This window comes from Alnus glutinosa, chromosome 1, assembly GCF_958979055.1.
Source record: "Alnus glutinosa chromosome 1, dhAlnGlut1.1, whole genome shotgun sequence".
Taxonomy (NCBI): Eukaryota; Viridiplantae; Streptophyta; class Magnoliopsida; order Fagales; family Betulaceae; genus Alnus; species Alnus glutinosa.
Genome location: NC_084886.1, coordinates 19,749,571 through 19,774,928, shown reverse-complemented (window position 1 = coordinate 19,774,928; position 25,358 = coordinate 19,749,571). Strand labels below are relative to the sequence as shown.

The window sequence follows — 25,358 nt, the reverse complement described above, 5'->3', positions numbered from 1 at the left end:
TGTAATGGTTGCCTATAAAAACCTGTTATTGCTTAATAAAAGCCATTATGAGTTTATTGTCTGTTAAAATATAAATGATTAAATTCATCTCTTTCCAAAAGTTTAAGTTCTTGGGATAAATGATGATTTAACATGATATTAGAGGCAGAAGTCATAAGTTCGAACCCTGATTTCATCATTATATTCACCCAAATTTCAATTAAATATTCTACGTGTTTGGCTTGGCCTCACCCTTATTAAAATGGAATTTGAGCCCACACGTAAAGGGGATTGTTAGAATATAAATGATTAAATTTACTTCTTTTTATATAAGCTTAAGATTATAAATATTAGAACATAAATGATTAAATTCACATATTCTTATATAAGCTTAAGTTTTTGAAAAAAGTGGTAATTTCACATTGCCTAGCTTGCTCATTTGCATGAAATAGGAGGACTGGCCCTATTTTGCTTCTACATTAGAAGTACATTTAGGTTCCAAACAAAGTCATGTTCCGAAATCATATCAAATTGTATCAGAATGCAGTGACGAAGGGTCGGTTTTATCAACTCACACAAGCTACACAATCCATTTTTAATTGACAAATAACAACTTTCTAATCAATTCTCTGAGTTGGCCCCCTTGTGATAGGAAGTTTGTGATTTTTTTATGTTCTTTTTTGTATATATTTATGTCCAAGTTGAAATTTTCTTTTGGATAGAATTTTTTAACTTTATTTTGTGGTAGCATTATTTCATTAGTTAGATCAAATAATGAAATAATACTTCCACAAATACTCTGGGGGACTATAAAATTTAAAATTTAAAATTTGGGGAGTAAAACTATAAAATAAAAAACTTTGGGGGGTAAAATTTTGAAGATCAAAGGATTATAATAGTATTTTGCGGAAAACATGGTAGCTTGGGAGGCCCACCATATAGCTCCACACCCAATTCCTGTTGATTCTGACAACCTTAGGTCGGACATGTAGAATCGTATAATAAACGGCCACGTTTTTTTTTTCTCCAATAGTTTATGTCTTCCTATGCACATTGCTGAGGACTCTACCTTGCTTTGGACAACATATTTTGTTTGTTAATTATATAAACACCTTACAATTTGTAAGTGTCTCTCGTTTCCAGATTTTATTTCTTTGAGCACAACTAGTTTTCTCTCTTTCAAATTGTGAATGAGAGGAGGTGGGCCTTTGGGCCCAAGCCCAGACCAACCGCCCGCCTTAAGCCCCTCTCTTTGCCAAAAGGCTCTTTCCTACCAGGAAGGCTATGTGTGTCCGTAAAGTTGTTCCAAAAGAGCCTCTAACCACCTATTAGACTGGAACCATTGCTATATCTCTACAGAAATAAAGGTCGAGGAGGTGGCCCAAATCATGCCCTACCGATGGAATCCTCAACTAATAACATAAATTTATTAATATTGATAATATTAACTCATTTAGGATAGGAGAGACCGTAATACCTCCTTCTGGGTAAGATATACCACAAGTTAATTCAATTAGTGCCGGAGACAAACCACAAGCAAGCTTTTGCTTAATAATTCTTAAGAAATTGCTAACATAATACCTACAGAAAACACTACTAAACTTAGATTATGAAAGTATCGTATAAAGCAAAAAATACTACAACTAGACTTAGGGTCCGTTTGGGTTTGTGATTTAAAAATTAAAATTTTAAAACGTGTGATTTAAAAAAGTAATTTTTAAAAATACAGTTTGACCTTTAACATCGCAGGTTAGCCTTTAAAATTATGCGTTTTCAAAAAAGCACCACATTGCCTGCGATTTAAAAAAGCAGTTTTTTGAGTTTTCAAATTACAATTTTTTAAAAATGCAATTCTCAAACAGTTCATTTTCTACGATTTAATTTAAAATTACACTTTTTATCTACGGAATTACAATTTCAAACACATCCTTAAACTACTACAAATAAGCTAAAGTCTAAAGAAGATAACTATTGAGATAAATAAGACGTCCACTTCGCTAGAACTTCAACTACACTTGATTTTCACTTGGTCTTGGGTCTTGGACTTCTACTGCATGTTGGAAACTTCCTTTGGACTTGCAGTCTACGTGGAACTCTATCATTCTTCCTCCCTTAAAAAGGACATTGTCCTTAAGGTCTAAGGCGTTTTCTCAAAAAATAAGAAAAGTACTCTTAAAATGCTAAACATATGATACCTTGGATATAAGGATAGAAACTAATTACCTTTCGATGAATCATAATTAAATAAATTTAGATGAACGTTTTCACCAATGTTTTGGTGGTCGAATATGCTTGGCCAATGTTTTGACCACGTCACCCCACCATTTGTAGCTCATGCATCCCCTTTCATTCTCTCCTATGTTTGCCTTTATTCCCACATTATAAAACAAATTCCACTTTGTGTTAGAAGATTAATTACCTTCATATGAAAGAAAATTATAATGAAATAGAAATAAAATATAAAAGCAGAATAAAGAAAATAAACGCAAGAATTTTATGTGGTTCGGTCTATGGCTTACGTGAAAGAAAAGATAATCAAATGAAAATATAAAAGAATAGTGGAATAAAATAAAATAAACACAAGGATTTTATGTAGTTCGGTCAATGACCTATGTCCACAATATAAAGCTCAAAATGCTACATTTTGCATTTATTCTTTAATATTTTTACAGTACATAAAACTCATATTTATAGGAGAGTTGATGTAGATAAATATGGTAATAGCATTAATTGATTGCCATAAAATCTGATTACAATAAAATCAATCAGATTTAATTACCATTAAATCTGATTATAGGAGATTACTATCAATTACAATAAACTCTAAAATCAAATCTTCTAATATATTCTAACATCCACCGTCAAACTCGAGGTGTGAGATTCTGAAACCTTGAGTTTGATTTTTTTTTTTTTTCCTTTTTTTTTGAAATGTCAATGTCAAGTGGCGGCAAAGACCGAAAACTTGCTGGAGTTGATGGCGGGCGGTGACTGGACGCGGTTGGCGACAGTGATCAAAGATTGGCCTTTAATAACAATAGGCAAAAAAAAAAAAAAAAAGGGCCGACTATTGGCCAAAATGATAGCCAACAAAGAGTTGAAATGAGACCAACTATCGGCCTTAAATGGGTCTAGGCTTAAACAATACTGCAAAGGCCAAAGAAATTAGGCCAACAAATGGCCAAAATGAGAGCCTATAAAGGGCTGAATTGAGGCCAACTATGAGTCTGAAATTTTAAACAATACCCCAAAGGCCAAAAATCATTGGGCCAACAAAGGGTCAAATATGGGCAACTTAGCCTCTTTTTGATTTTTTTTTTTTTCTTGGCTTTTTTTTTTTTTTTTTTTTTTCGTTTTTTTCGTTTTTTCTTTCTTTCTTTAAATCTTTTCATCTTCCTGAGAGTATACACCTTACTACCCATTCACCACACAAACCAAACTTTAATTTATTTATTTATTTTTGGGTTAAATACAAAAAAACCCCACAAACTACCACCCGTTCTCTAGATGGCTCTCCGAACTACCAGTGCTTGCAGTCCGGCCCCTCGAACTACCAATTGCTTGGTTTTTAGCCCCATCTGTCACTTTGTGCCGTCTAAGTGGATGGAAACCAAGTCACATGCCATGCACGTGACTCTTTTAGCCAAAAAGTCTAAAAATACCCTACTTCCTAATGTTGAAACTCCCACCCGCTTATTTGAGTTAAAACTTGATTCCCTTTTATTATTATTATTATTATTATTATTTTCATTCTTCACAACTCGACTCTGTCGCTGGTCACACGCCCGGAGCTCCATACAACCTGACAATTCCATCCACTGAACCAACGCAGCAGTTCGGCACTCCACCCAGTGCGACCTCGTCTTCCAGTAGCCCACCGGCGACAAATCCCGAGTGTGAGTGTGAAGTTCTCCGTCGACCAAGCCCGAGCACTTCGATTGAAATCCCACCACTGGAAAACCGAAATAAAGGTACTAAATCTCCCATATGTTTAGTTTTTAGGGTATATTTCTTTCCTATTGATGCTAATTCGTAGCAATTTACTCTTGAAGAGGTTTTAGGGTTTCGGGTTGGTTGATTGGGTCAATAGACATAATTCTCAAAATTGGGCTATTCGATTAGAGGTCATATATGATTAAAACAAATGGAATGTTGATGGAAGAACAAATTTAAGAAAAAAGTATAAGGGAAGTATAAAGTAAGGGACTAGGTTGGTTGTTGCTAGTTGGGTTGTAGCTGTAGAAATGCTGGTGGTTTACCAGTTATGGTTTTTGTATGTTTTGTTTCTCAAGAGTTTTTGTTCCGTTTGGTTGTGTTTTGTTGGCAACTGATTTGTAGTTGCTAGGTTGACGTAGTGGAAGACTAAGGTAACTAATCAAAGAAACTGTTTTTGATTCTGCATTGAGAAGCGTCTTCTACCCCAAAAAGATAAAATAAACCCGCAAGTTAAAAGAAAGATAAAACTCCGCAAAGTAGTTGAGAGAGAATTCTATGATTTTATAACAATTCTATTGAATGAGTTTTACATAGCAAGGAATCCTATTTATAGAAGAGAAATACTTGTAGAGAAAGTAATCATAATCCTAATAGTAATCGTAAACCTATTTCTAAAAAGGAAAATATTACAAAATAAATAAAAGTAAACTTATTCCTAATAACAATAATAAATCCAATCCTAGTAAGGAAAGAAATAAGTAATGCAAATCTAGTCCTAGTAAGTAAAAGAAATAAAATCATAATTCTAAATAAGGAAATAAAATAAAATAAAATCATGACTTGACAATCAAGTCTTTCCTTTTGTATTTCCATTGTCTGCGAACAGGTAAACTTCTAATCAAACAGTTCTACTTCAGTATTATTTTTAACATTTTTTATATTTTTGTTTTCACCGAAAATATTAGTAAATTACGTCCTACATCAGACACCCCCACTTGAAAAAAATTCGTCCTCAAGTTTTCTTTGCGATATGTCACGCGGGGCTCTTCCGGAGAAAGATACTTGGAGAAATCTACATAGATAGCACTAAGACACGACTTTTCCTTTTCGTCTCCTCCCATAAAAATTTCTCCAAATTTTTTTTTCTTGATGTTACCTTCAACTTTATTGTCTTCTTCAATGGAATCACCATTGTTATTTATTTTTGTGGTAATCATGATGAGCTGTGCTTGTGGTGGATATTCTTCCACTGGTATAGTAGCTGGAACCAATGGTTGTGGTTGCATATATTGTTTCTTTGACGGCAACTCCACTTTGTCACCGTAACTAACATTCTCTTCATGTGTGGGTTTCCTATTCGAAGATTCATAAATATGGTTAGAAACAGGTTGAACGCAACTTACATTATCGTCACCAAGATCTTCATAGACCGGTGGTCGGTTTATGGTTGCAAGTCGTTGGTGACGAGTAGGCCTCACTCGGATCCCATAGTCAACATGCGCATCATTGTACCTGTGATTACAATTAGGACTTATGTGCATGCGCTTTATCATCTCTCGCATCTGGCGCATCTCTTATCACATCGTTTGCCGGAACTCTTGGAAATCGGCTCTCCAAAGAGCCTCCCTGTCACAAACAATGTCGTTATAAGAGTTGTTACTGTAGTATAAGTTGGCCATCGAATCCAGATAACGCCGGCTCGGATACCCCATGGATTCGGCTCTCAAAAGAGCCCCTCCCCTACATGCAGCGTTGTTGGAGAAGTTTGTCACCATTGCACTGATTGGTCATGATCAAGATAAAGCCTGCTCTGATACCATCTGACGTAGTAGAAGACTAAGGTAACTAATCAAAAAGCAGTGTCTTTGATTCTACAAGGAGAAGGGTCTTCGTCTTCTACCCCAAAGAGATAAAACAAACCCCCAAGCTAAAAGAAAGATAAAACTCCGCAGAGTAGTTGAAAGAGAATTCTCTGATTTTATAACAATTCCATTGAGTGAGTTTTACATAATAAGGAAACCTATTTATAGAAGAGACATACTTGTAGAGAAAGTAATCCTAATCCTAATCCTAATGGTAATAGTACACCTATTCCTAAAAAGGAAAATATTACAAAATAAATAAAAGTAAACCTATTCCTAGTAACAATAATAAATCCAATCCTAGTAAGGAAAAAAAAAATAACACAAATCTAGTCCTAATAAGTAAAGGAAATAAAATCTTAATTCTAAATAAGGAAATAAAAAAAATAAAATCATGGCTTGACAATCAAGTCTTTCCTTTTGTACTTCCATTGTCTGCGAACAGGTAAATTTCTAATCAAACGGTTCTGCTTCAGTATTATTTTTGAAATTTTTTCTATTTTTCGTTTTCACCGAAAATATTAATAAATTACGTCCTACATCATGGGTTGTGTTTTGTTGTTTTGAGTGTGTTTTGAGGAATAGTTGTATGGTTTGATTTTGGTTTTAATATAGTTTAAATTATTCATAAAAAAAAAAAAAAAAGGGGCTATGTACAGATTTTAGAGAACCAATCATGCCAGAAGGTAATGTAAGGGAAGGGACTATGTATACTTCAAATGGTTACCTAGTTATCAATGTGTAATACATAATTTGGTGATAATTCAATTCTTTTAGAAAAGTTTATTGCTACAGCTGTTAGTGTTGACTCTGTATTTGGTAATAATCCAATTCTAAGACTGACGCTGAGACTTTTAAAATGATGTATAATGGTTAACTCATGGGATTTTCTAATCTTATTAATAAGTGCTGGATTTATTTGAATATAGAGTATGCTCTAGGGTAAATGCTGGATTATTGGCTTGGTTAAATGCACTTAGACCAACAACACCAAAAAAATGTACATATTTCTATTATTTTTTTGATAGGTAATCCATTACTACTAATCAGATTATACAAGCCATTTGTTGGTATGGTATAGAATTCAATTATAAATGTTATAAGATTCTCATGTCATGTGCTTTCCAATGTAGGCACGAGTAAATGTCTACAACTAGTGACTTGTCAAGTGGTCCCCTATTATGTCGATGTGAAATTCTGCACGTATAAGGAACTCTTGGACCGAGATCAATCTCAGTAGAAAGTGGTATGGATGTATTAACTACAAGGTAATTTTTGAACTTAGCTTTGTTTTATATTTTGTCGTTAGTAATTTATGACACTTTTTCCTATTTTTTATCATGTAGAAACCCGGTGATTGTGATTTTTTTGAGTGGGCTGATAAGGAAATGAACGCTTACGAGAAGAGATTAATGGAATATTTGCAACAAATGGAGTTGAGAATGCATGCTGCTAATGTCAGAGTTGAGGAATCGATTGAACGAAAATGCAAGGAACATTGTGATAAACTACGGCGGGAGTTAGGGTTGGGTCAAAATAATGGGAAGTTGTTTCGAGCTATGACATTAGTAATCGTGTTGTTGTTGGTCTATTATTTTAGTGGTTGTAGTGGTGGATCTAGAGGTACTAAGTTGATGTTAGAATGAAATTGTGGAATCAGTTTAGTTGTACTACTTTTTGTGATTTCGAACTTGTCTGTTTTGAATGTTATGAATGTATATTTACTAAATGGAGCATCTCATTGAGGACTTGGTCAATACTGTTGGTATCTCTATATTTGATCTTTTTTACGGCAACCCACGCATCATTTTGAAAATTTCCTACATAAACTGTACCAAAAGCCCCAGTTCCCAGCATTTTACAACTCAAAAAGCTTTGGTAAATAGACTGCACAACCCCAAAATGTATAAATCCTACCAAGTATTATTCACATTGCATAAATACTTATGTAAGTTACTACCAAAATGTATAAATACTACCAAAATGTAAGTCAAGGTGATTTGGTATGAACCACATTGCAGTTCCAATACAATCAAGCTATTGATTTGAGCCTCCTTAGATTTACATATTTCACATTAGATATCCAATATCAAATCCATCACTTAGCATCAAATAACATGTCCATCACTTAAGTCATCAAATAACATGTTCATCACTTAAGTATCAAATAATATACCATATCCATCACTTAAGTATCAAATAAAATAACACATCATATCCATCACTTAAGCATTGTCCAACACTTTGATTATCCTCAAATTACATAGCAACGACATATAACAATCCAACAAAATAGTAATAACACAGCAATACATCAAGTAGCCTAATATTTTTGCCATTCTAGCTTCTTCCTCTTTCTTTGATTAGCCTCAAGTACTTCTATTGCCTCCTCCACTGTTGGAACAATATTCCAAGCTCTAGTTACAGGCCTTGATGAAGATCCTCCTGTCTGTGAAGGCTGAAAAGGCCCTACTTCTTGAGAAGGCCCTGTTGGCTAAGAAGACCCTGTCGGTTGAGTGTACCCTGATGGTTGAGGAGGTCCATACAATCTCACTATATTGACAGTCCCTTGAAATTGTAAATTGAAATTAAAGCAATGTTGTGAGTCAAAAATTTAAATAAAATTCTACACATAAATGAATGTTTTGATTGCTCACAATAGCATTAGTATGTGGGTAAGGCTATGATTGACTTATTGTACGAGTAGGTCCATACAGTCTAACTGTGTTGACATTATCCTAAGTCTGTAAAATATTATTAATTAGGGCACACCAAAATTTACATAAACCAACAGATATAAAAGAATGGTGGATTGAGTGCTTACGAAAGCATTTGTCTGAGTCTGAGGCTGTGACTGACCTACTGTCGAGGGTCTATACAATCTCACAGTGTTGACGGTACCTTGAGACTGTAAAGACACACTAATTAGTATAGAACATAATGAAATATGAAATATAATAGAGGAAATATAAATGAGTGCTCACAATAACATTGGTCTGGGTCCGAGGTTATGACTTCGAAGGACCTACTGCTTGCGGTCCATACCACCTTACTATGTTGGCAGTACCTCGAGACTGTCAAGACACATTAATTGGTTTACACCAGAATTTACATAAACCAGCTGAGCCAACAAAATAAATAAACAACACATAAAATATGGGTTTTTTGAGTACTCACCCAAGCATTGGTCCGAGGCTGAGGTTGACCTCTACCTGCAGCCGAGTCCCTTGAAGCTGTAAGCCCTTGTGGGGTTGGTTGACCCCTACCCCTACACCTGCCAATACCCCTACTCCTACCCCTACCCTTACCCCTACCCCTAACGGTACCTCTAAACAATACAACATTGGTTTGTGGGGTATGTTGGGGAATTGAAAAAATCTTGTTGAGAGTTAGAGAGTTAATGTCAAATTCAATGTAAATGATGGAAAAATTATAAGAGTTTTGAAAATTACCGATGCAAAATCAACTGTAGATTGGGGATTCGGTTCAGTATCAACTGTGGATTGTACCTAGCACATTGAAAAAAACATTTGCCAAATATAAAATTAAGCATCATACTGAATACAAAAAAAAAAAAAAAAAAAAAAAAAAAAAAAAAAAAAAAGAGAGAGAAGAAGAAGAAGAAGAAGAAATAAATGTCCAAGGAATTTACATCACTCCTGCTCTATCTTCTGTAATTCACTGCCTCTATTCTTGCGCGGGGACATGTTCTTGCATTGTGTTCAATCTTTTTGCATCTGGAACATCTCATAGTTACCCCACCCTTCCTCATCATGTTTTGATTCCTGGGCTCATATAGTCTTTTGGTCCTATTAATCTCGGCCTCCCAGGTTGTATTCTAACCACTGGTGGGTCTACATGCTTGCAGTTTGTCTTTGTCCATTGTTCTTCTCCAGGCATGGGATACACGACCGATTCATATGCCTTTTTAAGCATATCCATAGTATACCAATCAAAACCATAATCCACAGGTTCAGCACCATCAACCCATATTGCACATATTGCATGTGCACATGGGATACATGTCACGTCCCATTGTCTACACCCGCAGGTTCTTATCACTAAGTTCACCACATATTGTTTCTGCTTGTCTATGATTTCAAAGAACCCATCCCCAGCATACACGCCGTAGCAATGACTAGCATCATGTGCGAGTTCATCTAACCGCGCCAGAATTTTGGGACAAATCCTACCATCCATGTTCATGATTCCTTCCCGCTTCTTTTGGTATTTCTTCAATAATTTTTTCCTCAACATTTATGTTAGTTTTTGATTGGTTACATTCTGTTGACAAAAGCACTATGTTTGTAAGGTTGCATTATTTCACAAGGATGTCGTTTTATTTCAGAGTCTTCAGGTGTTATGGGCAGTGCCTTATATTATGACAAGTGACAGTTCACATGCTTCTAGAAGATGTCCATGAAGATTCTACACAAGATTCCACTCAGACAAGTCGGATCCCATGCAACCGCCCAGACGGGCCTTTGAAGGCGTCTGGACTCTCCCAAGTGTCGATAAGCTTATTGGTAATTGCTTAAAAGTGCATATTTTTTCTATTAAAATAAGCATTGTCATACTATGTTTTATTCTAATTCTTACATTTTATATTTAATTGTGAAATATTGTTTAATTATTAAAGTTGAGCTTAAATTGGTATTAATGCAATGAATTGTTATTTTGTAGAAGACCAAAATAAAAGACGATAAATAAAAGAAGGAAAAGAAGAAAGGAAGTCAAAGAAATAAAAGATGGAAAGAAAGAAGGCGTAGACCTGGCAGCACCCATTCCTTCCATAACAAGAGAGACATGCATATTTTTATTTTTTTTTAAGTGGCGTGCATCTCCTTCCATACCTGAAGAACCGAATAGAAGATGGATTTCTTTCCAAAAGAGAATGCAGTACCAAAGATATTATTTCCTTTCCACACTTGGGTTGTGGTGCAATTAACGCAAGAAATTCAAATTCTTTCCAGATTAGAAGCACCGAAAAGACCTAGCAAGCTCTATAAATACCATGTTTTGCTCTTGCTAAAGGGAGGAGGAAGAGAAGAGCAAAGGAGCATAGAAGAGCATAGAGGCGCAGAATTTGAATTTTTATTTTCTTTGTTTTTAATTTATGTTTAGTACTTTGATTATGGAATTTATTTTCATAAACATGAGTGGCTAATCCTCTAGCTAGGGCTAGAGGTAAAGCCTAATATTTTTATTATGTGTTATTGAGACTATATTATTTGTTTTTCATAGATGAATGATTAAATTTTTGGGATGATTTTTATTGGAGAGTAATTTAATAGGACAATTTTATTTTGATTCCTTATGATTTTTGTCTATATCAAATGCTTACTTTGTTTGATTTGATATGATTCGAAAATATATGGAATGCTTAATTTATTGTTTCATGTTTTTGAAGTCAAATTCTCAATCAACCCATGTTTGATCTATTTTATATTTTTTTTATGTCTCATGAATACATAATAAAATACTAGGTGGATCCTTGAAACCCTAGTCTTTTTCAATATTATCTTCCAAATCAAATTTATTTATTTTAGTTTCATAGTTTACTTTTTAATTTAAATTATATTTCTCTGCTCCACTTTCGAGTGGAAACCAAAAGCAAAATTCCTATTTTTTTATTTATTTTTCTTTTCTACATAATAATAAAAATTATTCTCTCATGTCTAATCATTCCTTGTGGATCGACCTCGGACTTATCGTGATTTATTACTTGTGAAAACCTACACTTGAATTTGCACCCTTTATGGTCCAACAAGTTTTTAGCGCCGTTGCCGGGGAATGCATTTAAGACACTGAGTTTAATTATTATTATTTTTAATTTTATTTTGTTTTCTCTTTTTTTTAAAAAAAAAAAAATAATAATAATTGTGTTTTATTTTATTTTTTTTAACAGGTACCAACTTTCTAATCATTACAACTGAGAAACTCAAAGGAGATTTATTTCTGGAAAAGTGCGAAGGCATCATAAAGTCTCCAGGTGATATTGTTCTACTTTGTAGCGTATTGAGTTAATTTTTGTGTATGAGCGTTTGGCAACGCGATTACACAAAAAGGCTTAGTAAGGTAGAATTTGATATTTTCCCTATAGAGTTGCATAATCCTGAGTTAGAGTTTTTTAACGACTCTATAGATATGGCTGATGATGAAGGAAGTAACCATGAGGATGAATTTGAAAACCAAGCTGACCAACCTGTCAAAAGCCTTAGAAACTATTTGCAACCCACTAGGTCAAGTACCCCTTCTTGCGTGGCGGTCTCCGCCAATACAGGAAATTTTGACATTAAACCTAGGGTAGTCCAATTGTTACCTAAGTTTCGTGGGCTTGATTATGAAAATCCTTACATGCATCTCAAGGAATTTGATATGGTTTGTGCTATGCATCTTAGTAATCTTGATGATGTTGTTAAGTTGACATTATTCCCATTTTCTTTGACTGAGCCAGATATGGCTACACACCCTAAGGCCTAGAAAAATAGGGACATGGCAAGAGATGACCAGAGAATTTTTGAAAAAGTTTTTCCCAACTCATAAGACCAATACCTTGAGAAGGAGCATCATGAATTTTGCCATGAAAGAAAATGAAACATTTTTTCAATGCTGGGAACGGTTTAAAGAACTTTTACTCTCATGCCCACATCATGGGTATGAAACATGGCGGGTGATAAGTTTTTTTTTATGATGGTTTGACTTCCAACATGAGGCAATTTGTGGAGATGGTGTGTAATAGGGAGTTTATGAACAAAGCGCCCGATGAAGCTTGGGATTATTTTGATCTCTTGGCCGAAAATGCTCAAGTCTGGGACACCACAGAGAGGACTGATAAGGCAAAACTTGAACCTAGTTCTAGGGGAGGTTTATATCACATTAAAGCAGATGAGGATATAAGTGATCGTATTGCTACATTGACAAGGAAGGTGGAGGCATTAGAGTTGAGCAAAGTGGGTGTGACTAAGAATCCCAAACCAATTGAGATTAGCTGTGAGATTTGTGAAGCTAATGTGCATTTGACCAAGGATTGTCCCACAATCCTTGCTTTCAAAGAGGTGTTGCATGAACAGGCCAATGCAGCCAATGCATATCAAAGACCATTCAGTTCACCCTATTCTGAGACGTATAATCCTAACTTGCGGAATCACCCGAATTTTAGTTGGAGAAATGGTCAATCTGCAAATGAACCTCAAGGATCTTCTTCTCATGCGCCTTATGTGCCACCACATAAGCAAACCTTGGAGGAAACATTGCAAGCTTTCATACAAAGCCAAAATCAGATCAACCAAGAAGTAAAAAACTCAATTGGTAGAATTGAGTCTCAGTTGAATGTGAGAGAGAAAGGAAAGTTTCCAGCCCAACCTGAACCTAACCCAAGGACTCGAGCTGGGGTAAATGAAGTCAGCAATACTCAAGTGGAACATGCCAAGTCTATCACTATCCTTAGGAGTGGAAAGATGGTTAATAAAGAGGTCCCAACAAAAGTTTCACCATCTAAGGGAGATTTCGAAACCAAGGAAGATGGCAAGCCTAGTGAGGGTGGAGATGTTGTGGAGAAAGTGTATGAACCTGTTGCCCCATTTCCCCAAAGGTTGCTTGCACCTAAAAAGGGAACAGAAAATCAAGATATTTTGGAAGTGTTCAAGCAAGTGAAGATAAACATTCCTTTGTTAGATGCCATCAAACAAATTCCTTCATATGCCATAAAAACTTATGCCAGTGCATCCGTCCAGACGACATGGCAACACTGTTCGAACGCTAGGTCAAGCTTTTCAAGTCCTTCAAGTATTCAGATTTCTGAGAAGACACTGATTGGGAAAGTATTCTGCAACCGTCCGGGCGTATGGGCAACACCGTCCGAATGCTCTTTAGTGTTCCAGAAGATTCCAGTTTTCCTTTACTGATATGGAAAGGAATCACAGCTGTGACCGTTCGGACGAGGTCATGATATGGGAAGCTTTCAGCGCTTTTTCGGAAAGGCAGTTGCAGTTGACCGTCCAGACGCTCAGTCAAACCGTCCGGACGCCTCTTAGTGTCTAGAGGCTTCTGAACACATCTCAGTATTTTTATTATAACTTTTGCTTAAGTATCGAATTGAGACGAAATTGGTGTCGCTTGAAGCTTAGGAGTTTATTTATAGTGAGCACTCAAGTCCTAGAAGCCTTTGAAATTCTAGAAAAATCGTCTCTTGAGTCTTCTTGTCCAAGTATAAGATTGAAACTTCAATCTAAGTAGGAAAAGGATTTCAAATTCGTCAAGAATTACGGTCTTTTATTGTGGAGCAATTTTGGCATAGTAAACGTCCGAATTAGGAAAAAGTTATTTCTTACATATTTGTTGAATTTTTTTTATTAGCTTTCCAACGCCATCAATTTCATTACAATCTAATATCTCATCCAAAAGTTATGATCAAAACACTGAGACAGGTGCAAAATCCAAATTTGAACCCAATCCGATTTTGACTCTTAGTGGAGAAATTCCGATTTAATCTTTCACTTGATTTGATTAAACTTAACCACATCATATAGATCTTCTATTATGATTGGTTAAGCTTAAACATATCTTCTAAGTCTTATCAAAATGTGCTTTAAACCCAAAATCATTGAAATTAATTACATCTTTATTTAAAACCTTAAAACCTTAAAACAACACAAAATCAAACAAATAACAATGCTAAGGAATTAACATATATAAGTTAAGGGGCTTGAATGTACAACATTCGATGCTTATCACATACATTTAACTATAACACGAAGCCCATCGTAAACGCTTCCCAACTAAGTCTCCTACTTGAAGGGGTCTTTGATTGATTCCTTTACCTTAGGGTTGACCCTTAAGATAGATTTCACACGAACTGTTGAGCAGACACCGACAACGGCTAGAGAGCTAGCAGATCTTTAATTCTCCCTAAACACCCTCTCTAAGTACTATGAAATTCTATACTAAATTCTTACAAATAACAAGTCTAGAGCCATCTATTTATAGACTTACATAAAACTAAATTCTGCTCAAAATCAGACTCTGGCGAGTTGGCGTCCGAACCGAAGTTAGCATCGTTCGGACGGTCTTATGCAACCGCCTTTCCAGAATAGTGCAATTCTTTCCATAACAGGTATACGTCTAGACGGCTTGGCCGAGCGTTCGGACTGTTTTCACTGTCACTCCTTTTCGCATCCGTAAAGGAAACCTGAAATATTTTGGAATGCTGGGTAGTGTCCGTACTTGTTGCAGAAAACTTCCTAAACAGTGTCGACTGAAATCCAACTCCGTGTAGAACTTGGAGCAACTTGACCTTGCGTTTGGACGGTGTTGCTCTGACATCCGGACGTCGTCAACGCTGAAGCTTCTATACACTGTGGGGCGTCCGGAGGCCTTCAAAGGCCCGTCCGGACAGTTGCACAGGAACCAGTTGATCTGACTTTAAAATTGCATGGAATTTTCATGGACATCTTCTAGAAACTTGTGACCTGTCACATGGTATGAAACGAACACTGTCCATATAACTTGAAGACTCTTTAAAAAACTGATAAACCTGTTTAAAATGCAACCATTACATAAAGTGTTTTTGTCAACCAGAATGTTGCCAACATAAAATACTAACACAAGTGTTTTGAATTAGTTTTCAATTAAGATCTAAAAATAAGACAAAACGCAAAACTACAACAAAATATTATATTTACAACACAAACTGGGTATAACACATGTGAATTAAAGGGTCTTTAATAGAATATTTCAAGATTTATCAGTTGTACAAGCGGTTATGGTTATCGGTTATTGGCTAAAACCGCTAACTGCAACCGCCTAAGGTGGTTATTAAATTTTAACAACCGCAACCGCCTAGGCAGTTAGCTGTTATTATGTTTATAACCGGCAGTTTGAAAACCACTTTTTAATTTAAGTTTTGGGCCGGTTTTGAACTTGATTTAATTTTTTCAAAATAATAATAATAATAATAATAATAATAATAATAATAATAATTTTTTTTTTGATAGCTAAGAGATCAATTTTATAAAAAAAGTGTAAAACGCCCCTCAGTACACTGGAAGTATACAGGGAAAACACTTATCTAGAAATAGAAAAGCAAGTGAGAAAGTCAGAAAAAGAAATATACAAAGGATGGACATAAGTCGAAGTCTAACAATGCAAAGAGTGATAGAGCAAAGAAAGGATCTCTTCCAATGATCTTTCCAAGTCTTTAAAACTCCTATTATTTCTTTCCTACCATAAGCACCAAAAGATACAAATAGGCGCCATTTTCCAAACAACAGCACTCATTGATCTACCAGATGACCACCAACATGCAAGCAAGTCAATAACCCGTCTAGGCATAACCCAAAACATCCCGAAACAGCTAAAGAGGGAATTCCACAAAATAGAAGCCAAGTCGGAGTGGAGAAGTAGATGATCCACAATTTCCTCAGTCTTATTACACATGCAGCATCCGTTGATCACGATAACATGCCATTTCCTAAGGTTGTCCTGGGTGAGTATCTTACCGAGCGCCTCAGTCCACACAAAGAAAGTAGCCCTAGGAGGAGCTTAAGTACGCTAAACACTTTTTCAGGGAAAGCGACTGCTACCAGTACTAGTTAAGGAGTAAAAGAATGACTTGACTTTGAAAACTCCTTTTTTGGAGGGGACCCACCACAAACTGTCTTCATTGTCTCGGTTCACTTTGATTGAGTGAAGCAATTGAAAGAAATAAGCAAAGACATCCACCTCCCAATCATGAGCCTCCCTAATGAAGCTCACATTCCACTAGAATGAGTTACCCAACAACTCTAGATTATCTGCAACAATCGCGTCCTTAAGACAAGCAATGCCAAATAAAGCTGGAAAGGCTACTTTGAGGGTTGTGTCTCCACACCACAAATCATGCCAAAAACTGATCTTGGAGCCATCCCCCACGACAAATCTAGTGAAATGAGAGAATGAAATCTAGCCTTTCCTGATGGTTTTCCATACCCCCACCCCAAAGGCACCTGTCGGCTTGAGAGAGCACCAACCGCCCTAAGGCTGCCATATTTAGAGTTCACCACGACTCTCCACCAAGCATCTCGCTCAAACCCATAACGCCATAGCCATTTGCCTAGAAGGGCTCAATTGAAAGTCCTTAAGTTTCTGATACCCAATCCTCCCTCAAAGATCAGAGAGCAAACCTTGTCCCATCTAACCAAGTGATATTTGAATTCTTCGCCTATCCTTCCCCAAAGAAAGTCTCTTTGGAGCTTCTCAAACGGTTGGCCACACAAATAGGAATGAAGAAGAGAGACAAGAAATACGTAGGGAGGTTGGAGAGTGTAATCTTGATGAAGGTAACCCTAGCACCCTTGGACAAATACAACCTTTGCCAACTGGCCAAACAACGCTCTATATTAACCACAATATCATCCCAGGTAGATGTAGCCTTGTGGCGCGCCCTAAGCGGCATGCCAAGATACTTCAAGGGTAAAAAGGAAGTCCCACAACCTAAGATAGAAGCCAACTCGACAACATTGTCCACATTGCCATTAGGGACCAAGGGAGATTTAGCCAAATTGACCTTTAAACCAGAGACAGCTTCAAAACAAACTAGGAGTACACGCAGGTATTAAAGATGGTCAGGATTAGCCTCACTGAAGACCAAGATGTCATCTGTAAACAACAAGTGAGAAACGTTGATCACGGTAGTCTTAGAACCCACCGAAAAGCCTGAGAGGCGACCACAATCAATAGCACCAGAGAGCATTTTGTTGCCTCCATGACAACTATAAACAGGAGGGGAGAAACAGGATCACCCTGTCTCAGCCCTCTAGAGCTATTGAAGAAGCCAGCCGGTGAACCATTGTCCAAAACAGAGTGATGCGCCGAAGAGATGCAATGAGAAATCCAAGAGACTCATTTATACCTAAAGCCGCATCTTTTCAACATGTACAATAAGAACTTCCAGTTGACGTGGTCGAAAGCCTCGTAATATCCAATTTGCAAAGAACCCCTGGGATACCAGACTTGATACAGCTATCCAAGCATTCACTGGCTATAAGAACCAAGTCCAAAATATGTCTACCTTTACAAAAGCATTATGAGGCTCTAAAATAATCTTATCCAAAATATTGCTCATTCTATTAGCGAGAACTTTAGCAATGATCTTGTAAATACCACTCACTAGGCTAATGGGCTGAAAGTTCACGAGATCGATTGCCTCAGGGGATTTGGGGATTAAAGCAATGAAAGAGGCGTTGAGGCTTTTCACAAATTTGCTATGAGCATGAAAATCTGTGAAGACCCTCGTGATATCAAATTTGATCACATCCCAACAGTCTTGGAAAAAAGCCAAGGGGAAGCCATCAGGACCAGGAGCCTTGTCTCGGTTCATAGATTTCACCACCTCTAGGACCTCCCTTTCCTCAAAAGGAAGCTTCAACTGAGCGACCTCCTCCAAGGATAAAGAGTTGAAAGTAATGACGTTCAACTTGGGCCTCTAGTTGTATTGCTTAGAAAAAAGAGACTCATAGAATTGAACAACGTGGTCTCTGATGGCCGGATGATCAGAAGTGATTGAGCGATTAACATACAAAGATTCTATGGAGTTGGATCTTCTGTTCGAGTTAGTGATCTAATGAAAGAATTTAGTACATTTGTCGCCCGCTTTAAGCCAAAGGAGCTTGGATTTTTGTCTCCAGCTGATTTCTTCTTGGAGAATAATTCTTTCTAGATCACTAGCAATCGAGTTTCTCTTTAAAAGATCTTCGGAGTCTAAGCCTCTCTCTTCCTCAAGTTTGTCAAGCGCGTGCAATTCTTCAAGACCAACCAATTTAAGGGATTCCACATTTCCAAACACCTGTTCGTTCCAAGATTTGAGATCAACCTTTAAAGCCTTCAATTTTTAAGCAAGGACAAAGCTAGGGGAGCCTTGAAAGGAGTAAGACTCCCACCAAAGCCTCACCCTCTCCACGAAGCCGTCTTCTTGAAGCTACATATTCTCAAACTTAAAAGGTCTTTTCCCCCTAAGAATTCCACCGCAAACAAGGAGGATGGGGAAGTGATCAAAGCACAAGCTAGGAACCCTCTTCTGGATGAGACCAGGATATTTAGCTTCCCAATCCGGAGAGACTAAAAATTGTCAAGCCTAGACCGAGAGGAGAGATTGGATCAAGTGAACAACCCTCCTACAAGGGGAAGATCCATGAGACTATTCTCTAAGATAAAGTCCGAGAATTCCGTCTTCGCAGAAGAAATACGAGTGGCTCTTGAATGCTCACAAGGAAAGTGGATGACATTGAAGTCGCCACCAGTGCACCAAGGGAGATCCCACAAACTGAGCAAACTAGCCAATTCATCCCATAAACTCCTCCGAAGAGGATCAATGTTAGGGCCATAAACCCTAGCAAAAGCCCAAGTGAAGTTATCTGTACAATTTCTAAAGCTACAAGCCACGACGTATTCGATCCCCCACATGCGCCTCAAATTTTTCCACAACCCTTCTATCCCACATCAATAAGATACCACCGAAAGCCTCGCTAGAAGGAAGATAGCACCAATCCACAAATTGACAACCCCACAAGCTTTTCATAATACGGTTAGAGATAAGTTTTAATTTGGTTTCTTGCAAACAAATGATGTCAGCCTTCCACTCTCTGAGGAGGTTCCTGATTTTCAACCGCTTGCTTCTTTGATTCAGCCCTTTAACATTCCAAGAGATCAACCTGGGATTCATGAGGAACCACTAAGGGCCCTCCTCTTGTTCCTACCACGAGAGACACTGTTGCTGTGAGTATCATAGTTGATAGAGCAAAAGAGGCCATTAATTTATCTAACACCTTTTTTACCCACCTTCAAACTGGAGCACTTCCCTTGATCTTCATGCTTAGACAGCAAATCTAAAAACAGGGGCATGATATTATGATCAGAACCATTGCAAGAGAGGCCCACAGAGTACCAGGAATCCTTTAACATTGGCAAAAACCAGTCCGAAGAGCTCCTTCCAGTCTTTCGCTTGGGCTTGGATGGAGGGCAGCAAGCCAGAAGGGTGGGATAGACCTCAGTGGGGAAAAAAAAAATAAAAAAATTGGACCTTTTGTATCAAGAAAAGGGTTATTAAATGTTAGATAGGTCTTAGACTCTCAAATGGCCTTAAATTAATTGTAGCCTAGATTATATAATTATTGTTTATGTGGTTTTTCCTTTGTTATCTATTTATTTATTTTTCTTCTGGCGTGAAAAAAGGGCTGGCCGGGAGAGAGTATTCCAATCTAGTTCATTTTGTTGTGCTCAGCTCTGGTGTACATTTTCATCTATACTCATCATAACCATAACACTTCAAATAGCTTTGTTACCAAAGGGAATATTAGGTTCAACTTCCAAATAAAAAATATTGTTTCAAAGAGGAAGAAAAAGATGGCAGAGGAGTACCGATGAATAATAAAATCAGGATCTTGTTGTATCTACACAATATTATTCACACAATGTACATAATATATCTATATATATATTAAGGGTAGGCGGTTAGCGGTTACTAACCGCCTCGGCCTATCCTTAAAACCGCTAACTGCCTTCGCCTATGCGGTTAGCGATTATTTATAACCGCTTTTAAAATCATAAATCGTGTCCATTAGAGAGAGAGAGCTTTTCTTGGTCATTTCATTAAAATATGAACATCTTTTATGAGTTCAATATGTTAAGGCACGTCCATGCTCCACCAAAAGTTGGGAAGTTTTAGTGATTACTTTCATCCATTCACAAAATATACATGACTTTAGAATGGAAACCGCTTTTGCCCCTTTATAATAAGTAAATTGGCTAATTTATTACCTACATTATGTCACGCCCCCGTTTTGGGATATAAGGGAAACGCAAACTTGAGTGCTAAAAACATTTAAATTGAAGCGTACATTTAAAACATATAGATTTTAACTTTCTATTTTATTATTTGTGCCTATAATCACTCTTTACATTGTCATGAACTCCGAAAAGAAACATACTATGCAAAGTAAAGATTTTGTTAGTCCACAAAGATCTATTGCTCTTAGCGAGATCTACGTCAATACCAAGAATGACATAGTCTTACTGGGTCATCTGAAAAGATTTGGGGGAAAAATGGGTGAGTTCGACAACTCAGTAAGGAAATTACAACACCAGGGAAATAAAACATGCTATAAAACATGCTATAAAACCTTCATGCCATAATCTTTAATCATGCATAATGACAGTTTATACAAAATATCAAAATGAACAATTCAACATAATTTATGAGCAAGTGAATGAGGAATATGAATAATGGCATAAGAAATTTATAATGATCCAGTAAATTCTTTTCATTTCTTTTCTTATAAAATTGTCACTGTGGTTTAACCCCTTATAGACTCTACTCCGCTATTACTCGTGAGCGGAGCACGTTGGCTTTTGTCTCAAGGACCTGTGGACTCAGCCTGTCGTCACAGAGAAGAGTCACCGGGTTGAGGATCTTCCCTAGGTGAAGGCCAACCCCGGCCGATAGCACACACCGTCTTTCGGTATGCTTGCCATGCTACCGATTATAACTGTAATAGTGCCTCAGGGTTAAACAATTACTGCATATGAACATTTTTTGTAATTCTGTAGGCTCTGCTATAACTGTGCACTTTTCTTTAAAACTGTATGAGCCATTTTCATAACTATAGTCATGTGTATACTTTAGATCATCTTTTCATTCAAAACTGTATTCATGTGTAAATCATAAACTTTGGAATGCTCTATAATCACAGCTTTGAAATGCTTTTATTCATAACTGTAAGTATGCATAATCCATAACTTTGAAGTGCTATTGATCATAATTGTAATTATGCATAAATCATAACTTTAAAATTCTCTTAATCATAACTATAAATTTATGCACAAAATTGCATGAATAATAACATTTGAGTAATAAAAGCTTGACATTGATATAATTAAAATCACATGAGCAAATACTTTGTAAAATTCCCCAAAACTTTTTCAAAAGATTTGTAATAAAATCTTGTTGGGGTTTTTTCGGTGTTGTATCCCCTTACCTGAACTTGCCATAAGCGTCAGAGTCGAGCTTTTACCTAAATAAAACACAAGGATAAACTTAGCGGAGCGTTCTGAAATTTTAGTTCTAAGACGTAAACTAAATTATCCTATATATATATATATTCTATATACAAAAATATCTATCCAAACTTAACACATATAAGATTCAATTTTGAATACAAAGTCTACCAATTCAACTAGATCCCAAACCCAAAGCAAATCATCCCAAAAATCACTCACAAACAGAACAATAACTATAACTCAATAATCCTAGCCAAGCAGAATCACGCCCACACAACCATACACCAACAATAATTAACTTCCACATTCTTCCCATTTGGTCAAGGCGGAATACTCAATCCAAATACCTAGAATTGGATAATACTCAAAATCAGTACACATTAAACTATCAACACCACAACCCAAAACATTACACACGGCTACTGCCCACACAATCGGTTAAATAGAAATTAAAGGCTCCTAAAATTGATCCGTCTGTGAATCATTATCCCCAAAATACAGCTCAAACACACGCAATCTGTTAACAACCAAAACCTCCAATTAATAATTTATCATCTAGATCCACACCCTATTTAGACAACACACAGGGAACGCAATTAATAGGAATCCAACTCAAAATCATCCATATCATAAAACACTTAATCATTCTACAATAATTCTAGCTTCCAAAATCATCACAAACCAACTAATCAAAACACTGTTAACAGAGAACAATTAACCGGCTAGCAAGACCCAAAAATAGTAGCCTCTCAGCCATCTTACAATTCAGTCCACAAAACCACCAAATCAGAATACTCATCATCAAATCTCCACAACCCAACCGATCCCAAAACTCATATACACCTATCCACCATCACACACATATGCCAAAAATACACCCACTGCCGACACCAACAACAGAGACACACACCCACAAACACTCAATCAGCCCACCAACAATACCCAACATCAATAAATTCAATTCCCAAAACATCACAATCTATTTAAACACAATCGGTTGAAAAGCTCCAAAATTATCAAACTCTAATTTCATAATAAGCAAATTAATCCCCATAATAAATCATCATATATTATAAGAAATTACCCTAATGATTTTCATAGTAAATTCACTGAAATTTGCCACTGATTCCCGGAAAAGTCGCCAGAAATAGCTTTGAAGACCCGGGTCTGGCGGGTCGATCGGGTTTCACACAAATGGGTCACGGGTTCTCAGGTTTTTTGGGCTACGGATCTTGCAGGGTTTGGCCGAAAAATCCACTGGAACCGCCGGATTCCGATTATGACCGCCGATCCTGGAGGATCGGACCTCCCTGGGCTCACGGGTTCACAGGATCCTTTCCGGGTTGATGGGTTTTAGCCCATGGATTCGTCGGTTGCAGGGCTCACCGGCAACGACCCATCGGAAATCGAGTCATGGCTTCACCGAAAATCGGCCTCCGTTTCTCACTCTCGATCTCTCTGTCTCTCTCGGCATCTCTCTCTCAGCACCTCTCTATTTCTCTCCTTTGTGTCCCTCGAGTCTCTCTCTCATTCGAACTATCTCTCTCTCGATTTCACTCTCTCTTCTTTCAAGTCTCACTCTCTCTCGCTCGGTGGGTCTGCTCGGCGAGAAGTAGAAGAACAGAAGAAGAAAGAAGAAACGAAGAACAGAAGAAGAAGGAAAAATGAAAGAAGAAAGAAGAAGGATAATAATAATAAAAGAAGAAGAAAACAACTTGCTATGCAAGTTATAAGTTTTTTTATTTTATTTTATTATTATTATTATTATTATTATTATTTTATATATATATATATATATATATATATATATATATATATATATATATATATATATATATATATATATATATATATATATATATATATAATAAAATATTGTGTCTAATAAAATCTGGGGCATTACACATTAGGTGGCAATTGATGTGACTCATATTTCACCAAAATTCATATAATACGACGCTAAGAAGTGAAACAGTTTTGCCGGGAAATAGCTCATTAGATCAGTTAGGTTTTGAGCGGAGTGGCCTCGCATTTCGCCTCTCTCTCTCTCTCTCTCTCTCTCTCTCACAGCAAGAACATATAGCGAAATCCAATGGCGGTGAGACTAGTTCAAGATCATATTCTCACGTGTTTGTACCTCATTGTATCTCTGCCATTTTCTAACAGACGCTCATATTCCTCAAAATTACACGCTTTTTTATACTCTACTTTCTCTGCCTCCCCCCAAAACCTCCCTCAAGGGTTTCGATTTTTAGGGAACAATTACAACTTTATAATTTATTATATTCTTTTTCTTGTTGTTGTTGAAGAATTGGAGATAGATATTGTGAGAGAGAATCTATACAAATGGAGCGGTTATAATCGCTCCGCAACCGCTTTTGAAAGTGGTTATAAATAAGCACTAACCGCCTAGGCGAAGACAGTTCGAGGTTTTATGGGTAGGTAGAGGCAGTTAGTAACTGCTAATCTCCTACCCTTATATATATATATATTACGTGATTAATATTGTGTAGATACAACAAGTTCCTGATTTTATAATTCATCGGTACTCCTCTGCCATCTTTTTCTTCCTCTTTGAAAGAATATTTTTGATTTGGAAGCTGAACCCAATATTCCCTTTGGTAACAAAGCTATTTGAAGTGTTACGGTTATGATAAGTATAGATGAAAATGGACACTAGAGTTGAGCCCAACAAAATGAACTAGATTGGAATGCTCTCTCCCGGCCTGCCCTTTTTCCACTTTAGAAAGAAAAATAAATAAATAGATAACAAAGGAAAAACCTCGTAAACAGTAATTTTTGGGCTACAATTAATTAAAGGTAATTTGAGAGTCTTGAGACATATCTAACATTTAATAATAACCCTTTTCTTGATACAAAAGATCTAAAAATTATTATTCTTATTTTTTTTTGAAAAAATTAAAGCCGACCTGAAACCCAGATTAAAAAGCGGTTTTCAAACTGCCGGTTATAAATATAATAGCCGCTAATTGGCGATTATAAAAATAACCTCTAACCGCCTAGGTGGTTGCGGTGTTAAAATTCAAAAACTACCTTAGGCGGTTGCGGTTAGCAGTTTTAGTCAATAACTACTAAACGTAACCCCTTGTATAGCCTTAGGTTTAGCCGTTTAGGGAAGGGATATAGAGCGGACTTTGTTTGAACATCACTTTTAGAAGTTAGGTACTAGTGAAACTTATTCATGAAGTGAAGTGAAAGGTCTTCAGTTTCTTCTACATTCATTGAGGAACCTTGAGGCAATACACTACGATGTTCAACTTGAGATGAACTCTCTCCGACGTTAAAGGGATCATATAATTTCTAAAAGTGGTGCCTCAATTTTTTCATCATATTAGTATATGGCTCAACACTAAGAACATCTTTGAACCAAAATTCTAATGACCTCAATTTGGTTCGTGGATCAAGTATAACATCAATAAGTTAACCCTATCAAGATCTTCCCAATATTTATTGTATTTCGTCATCATTTTCTCCGTCATGGCACTCAATACATAATCACCACTCTCACTGTACACTTGTAAATGCATTTGA

The 25,358-nt window shown here is 36.6% G+C and overlaps 1 protein-coding gene across 1 annotated transcript; it reads left to right on the top strand.

Moving 5' to 3' along the window:
* Positions 1–12,484: 12,484 nt before the first annotated feature.
* On the top strand, positions 12,485–23,163 carry LOC133883038 (uncharacterized). The gene is made up of 2 exons (XM_062322257.1): positions 12,485–13,496; positions 23,045–23,163. The coding sequence occupies exons 1-2, from the start codon at positions 12,485–12,487 to the stop codon at positions 23,161–23,163; spliced, it is 1,131 nt and encodes a 376-aa protein (XP_062178241.1).
* The last annotated feature ends 2,195 nt before the right edge of the window (positions 23,164–25,358 follow it).

Bases quoted from the DNA above. Each gene is read 5' to 3' on its own strand.
- LOC133883038 (XM_062322257.1), top strand. From the start codon at position 12,485: ATGAGGCAATTTGTGGAGATGGTGTGTAATAGGGAGTTTATGAACAAA. The intron at 13,497-23,044 runs GTGCATCCGTCC...CGGATCTTGCAG, and splicing joins TGCCATAAAAACTTATGCCA to GGTTTGGCCGAAAAATCCAC.